Source organism: Zeugodacus cucurbitae, chromosome 2, assembly GCF_028554725.1.
Source record: "Zeugodacus cucurbitae isolate PBARC_wt_2022May chromosome 2, idZeuCucr1.2, whole genome shotgun sequence".
Classification (NCBI taxonomy): Eukaryota; Metazoa; Arthropoda; class Insecta; order Diptera; family Tephritidae; genus Zeugodacus; species Zeugodacus cucurbitae.
Genome location: NC_071667.1, coordinates 71,506,199 through 71,510,994, shown reverse-complemented (window position 1 = coordinate 71,510,994; position 4,796 = coordinate 71,506,199). Strand labels below are relative to the sequence as shown.

General features: G+C 40.5%; 1 protein-coding gene across 1 annotated transcript; it reads left to right on the top strand.

The window, feature by feature from the left end:
* Positions 1–1,245: 1,245 nt before the first annotated feature.
* On the top strand, positions 1,246–3,308 carry LOC105209220 (tenascin). The gene has a single exon (XM_054229723.1). The coding sequence runs from the start codon at positions 1,322–1,324 to the stop codon at positions 3,086–3,088; it is 1,767 nt and encodes a 588-aa protein (XP_054085698.1). The 5' UTR covers positions 1,246–1,321; the 3' UTR covers positions 3,089–3,308.
* The last annotated feature ends 1,488 nt before the right edge of the window (positions 3,309–4,796 follow it).

Genomic DNA, 4,796 nt, shown 5'->3' with positions numbered 1-4,796 from the left:
AGGTCCACCTCTTCATCTGCTTCCACCAGCGGGTACTGCATCGAACAGTTTCAAAGATGGATTATTTTCGTCCATTCGAACAACATGACCAAGCCAGCGAAGTCGCTGTCTTTTTATTCGCTGAACTATATATCGTCTGCGGTATTCGCCGTTGCCAATGTTCGGAGGAGCATAAATCTTTCGCAAAACCTTTCTCTCGAAAACTCCTAGTGTCGTCTCAACGGATGTCGAATAATATAGAGTTTGATTTTGGTTCGTCGAGAGAGGTCTTTAATTTTCAATTGCCTACTCAGTCCAAAGTAACGCCTGTTGGCAAGAGTGATCCTACGTTGGTTTCCGAGTCTGACATTGTTGTTGGTGGTTCCAAGGTATACGAAAATCTCTACGACTTCAAAGTTAAGACTGTCAACAGTGACGTGGGAACCAAGACGCGAATGTGCTGACTGTTTATCTGATGACAGGAGATATTTCGTATTGTCCTCATTCACCACCAGACCCATACGCTTTGCTTCCTTATCCAGTTTGGAAAAAGCAAAACTAACGACACGGTTTTTGCTTCCAATGATATCAATATCATCGGCGTGCGCCAGCAGCTGTACATATGTACTTATAGAAGTTTGTACTTTCTCTATATAGCTCATTTAGCTCTGCAGCTTGTATTATTTTCTCCAGAAGAAGTCGCACGAAAGTAAGTCACCCTGCCTGAAGCCTCATTTGGTTTCGAACGACTCGAAGGCGCCCTTCCCGATCCTGTGTGAACTTTTGGCGAGTAAAATTCGTATGCTGTTTATAACCTGTTCTGTCCATCCTTTCGACTTTCGGACTACTGGGACTCGCTATTTTTCCCAACACCAATGAACCTCCGAACAATTTTCTTTCTTTAGAGCATGACAAAACGGAGTTTTTCGTGACAAACGATTATATTACAAACCAAAAATAAAAATTAATAAATTTATAATTTCTGACCACAATTCGCACGCAAAACTTTAAAGTGTGGCGAATCAAACAAGTAACTGGTATACAGGGTGACATTATTACAAGCTGTTACAATAGCAAGAGAGCATATGCTTTATCTTTATCCAAATACTATCAATGGTGTTCAACTAGATAACTAGCTTCGATAACAGTTCAATACCCGAAGAACAAATATTTTGTATTACTTTAAACATTATGATATTGCCTTGGCAACACTGCTGCATTTCAATAATTTATGCGTCAAATAAATCGTAAGACTGAATTATTTACTTCCATATACAGTAGATCTTACGCGCTCAATACCCTTGGACATAACATTTACAGCATTTGTGAAGCGCGAACCGACATGTATAAGTCAAAGTTATATTTATTACTAATACAATTCGTCATCGTAACATTCGTTTTCATTCAAAGCGGTTACGGTGAGCGCGTTTGTAAAACTATATTAACTAAGGAAGGTAATGCTCAAAAAATATGTTTTGATATATGTGATAAAAATTGCGTGAACGGCATTTGTGACTATAATAAGAAATGTAAATGTCAAACGGGTTACCATCCGGAGAAAAAGAAATGCCAACCAGATTGCCACGCAGGATGTCCGCCCAATTCAACTTGCATCGTAGGCGGTAATAAGTGTCGCTGTAATGAAGGCTATACTGGAAATGGCGTCGACCCATGCGAACCGATCTGCAATACGGATTGTGGCGAAACAAGATATTGTGCTGCTCCTGACAAATGTGCCTGTAAAGAGGGCTATATGGAGATGAACAACGCTTGTGTGCCCATATGCCCCGATGGATGTGGCGAGCATGAGCTTTGTGGCGCACCCAACAACTGCATCTGTAATGACGGTTATGCGAGGAATGCTGATGGAAAATGTTCACCCCTCTGCGATGTGGATTGCGGCGAGCACAAATTTTGTTCGGCACCTAACGCTTGCGCCTGCAAGAACGGTTTTGTAGAAAGCGCAGACGGTTGTCTACCGATTTGCGCGAAAGGATGTGGTGCTAATCAATATTGCGCAGCACCGAATAGCTGCAACTGCAATGAGGGCTATGTCTTGAATGACTACGATCAATGCGCACCCTTCTGTAGTGTGGATTGCGGCGAAACAAGATATTGTGCTGCACCTGACAAATGTGCCTGTAAAGGGGGCTATATGGAGATGAACAACGGTTGTGCGCCCATGTGCCCCGAAGGTTGTGGCGAGCATGAGCAATGTGTGGCACCAAATAAATGCGCTTGCGTCACAGGCTATCGAAGAACGGTCGATAGTGGCAGCCAATGTGAACCCATCTGCGATGCCGCGCGCTGTGGCAATGCGACCTGTCTGCGTCCCGGTGTTTGTGAGTGTACCAAAGGATATACGCGTCTCAACGACAGCATCGATTGTCTACCCCAGTGTGTGGGCGGTTGTGGCCCACAAGGTATTTGCGCAGCACCGGAACGTTGTGAATGTGTGGAGGGTTATGTGCGCAATGACAAGACTTGCGTACCACACTGCAAAAATGGGTGTGGCATAAATCAGCACTGCACAGCACCGGGTGTGTGTCAATGCATGGATGGCTTTGAAAAAAAAACTTTAGAACAACGATGTCAACCGATATGTGAACACGATTGTCCGCTGCATGCTTACTGCGCGGCGCCGAATCACTGTAACTGCATCACCGGCTACACCGTGATCGATGACAAATGTGTGCCCCAATGCAAGAACAAGTGTGGCGCTCACAGCAAATGCATTGCGCCCGACAGATGTCACTGCGATGATGGTTTTCTGGAGCAGGATGGTAAATGTTTGAGTTCGTCCAAATTTAAATCATGCATGAAGGAAATACTATTATTTCATGTTTCATGTGAGACCGGCTCATTTGTAATCTATTTAATATATGGTGGACTGATCGGTTTCGTGCTGATCTGCACATTTGTCACCTATAAAGGTTTTCAGCATTGGCGCAATAGGAAAAGCGGTAGTTATAGTACGCCACCACCGAATTTCATAGTCACTTATCAGCCGCGCAGTGATGGAGACGGAGACGAACACACGAATGTCGATTGCGATAGTCCCAGCTATAGTCAGCCGCCAGCCTATAACACGCTCACCAGAAAATGTTGAAGATAAGAGCGACTCGCCAATAAAATAATATAATTTATAATTTTATAAGCTATGAGTATGACTTAATACAATTATATGTATGAATAATTTAATCAATAAACCGATGCAATTACTGTATCCAATTTTTGCATATTTTATGGTATACACAAGAAATACTAATACTATGGCTTATTCACACTAGTTTCCCTGAAAATAAAGTCGGTTTCTAAATAATACAATATTATTCATGTTTCATGTTTGTTGTGGTTTAATTTTTAATTTTCGACGCAGAGGTACCAAAAGTAAGTTTAACTCGCGTCTCGTTACGGTGAGTATTTTAAGCTAATGTGAATAACGGTGTCTCTTTTAAAGAATCCCCAAGCAGGTTGCGGGTTCGCTGAACTGTCTATAGCATTTACATTATATTCTGCTCTCTGTTATGTTATTTGTTTATTTACTTAATAAAAATAATGAAAATATAACTTCAAACTAAAATAATACCGTTAAAATAACTAATCAAAGCAAAAGTACAAAATACTGAAGTATCATAAAATTGGAATATTGTACGCTGGAGCATCCTTAACGGCGACACACGGCTGCCAGCAGCCGTTCCAGCAATGTAATACAGTGCGTGCAAAAAGTAAAGTAATGCCTCACGGCAAAGTTCGTGACAAATACACTTCAGCCATTGTTCATAAGTATCCACTCTCATGCTGCTATAAACTTTATTTTGCTGCAAACAGACATACATATAGGTTAAAGCGCCAGCTATCTAACGGTGCTAATTTGGGGCCGTTGCTTTTTAACGCAAAATGAATATTATGCAAATTTTTAGTTCTATATACTTTATGTAGATTCGTATAGCGTTAGTGCTCACCGTACAAGCCGGCGGCTAAACATTTCTGCACTCGCAAATATTTTGAAATACATCAAGTGCTTTCTTTAAACAACATATCGCTTAATTTACACACGAAAGTGGTTTGCTTGAAATTCCGTACGGACCTTACGAACACCGAAGATGATGAACCTAGTGGTCCAACGCAATGGAAACTTTTACAAATGAAAACATACGTGTTGGACAAATCGTTCAAGTATGCTTTAGTGTACGAAAAGACTTTACAAAATGAAAGCTCAAAACAGAGTTTTGATCACCAACTCCATCGTAATAAACTTCGTCAGTTAACCGAGTAGACTGCGAACGATGAACCGAATTCAAAGTGGTTAAAGGTTATGCCTTCTATATTTGGTAATGTGCATGGAATATTTTCCATCGGCTCTATGCCTTTGTTACAAGATTTATGCAATCCATAAGTATAGTTAATATCATACTTTTTGTACGATATAGAGGGACTCATTTCAAATTCTGCCTCGATAGTAAAATTTTTAAATGGTCGAAAAGTTCGATTAACGATTAAGGAAATTTTTATGAAATTTAACTTTTACTGCGCGAATTCTGGAGATTTTCGAGTTAAGGAAGTTTGTGTTATGGAAATTCAACTGTAGTTTTATTACAACGTTCAAAGAACAGGGTCCTGTTTGGGGTAGAACCAAATGTTCTATTATCAAAGTTAACTGAATTAAGCTTCGAAGTTCTTACATGCTCAACATATCATTAGAATCAGGCTTCTAGAAACTTTATCCCGTACTCAGGCCACTCGAAAATGACCGTTAGAAAGAAATTTAGCGAATTTAAAATTGTGGAGCCTTTATTAGATGATCAGTTGCCCTA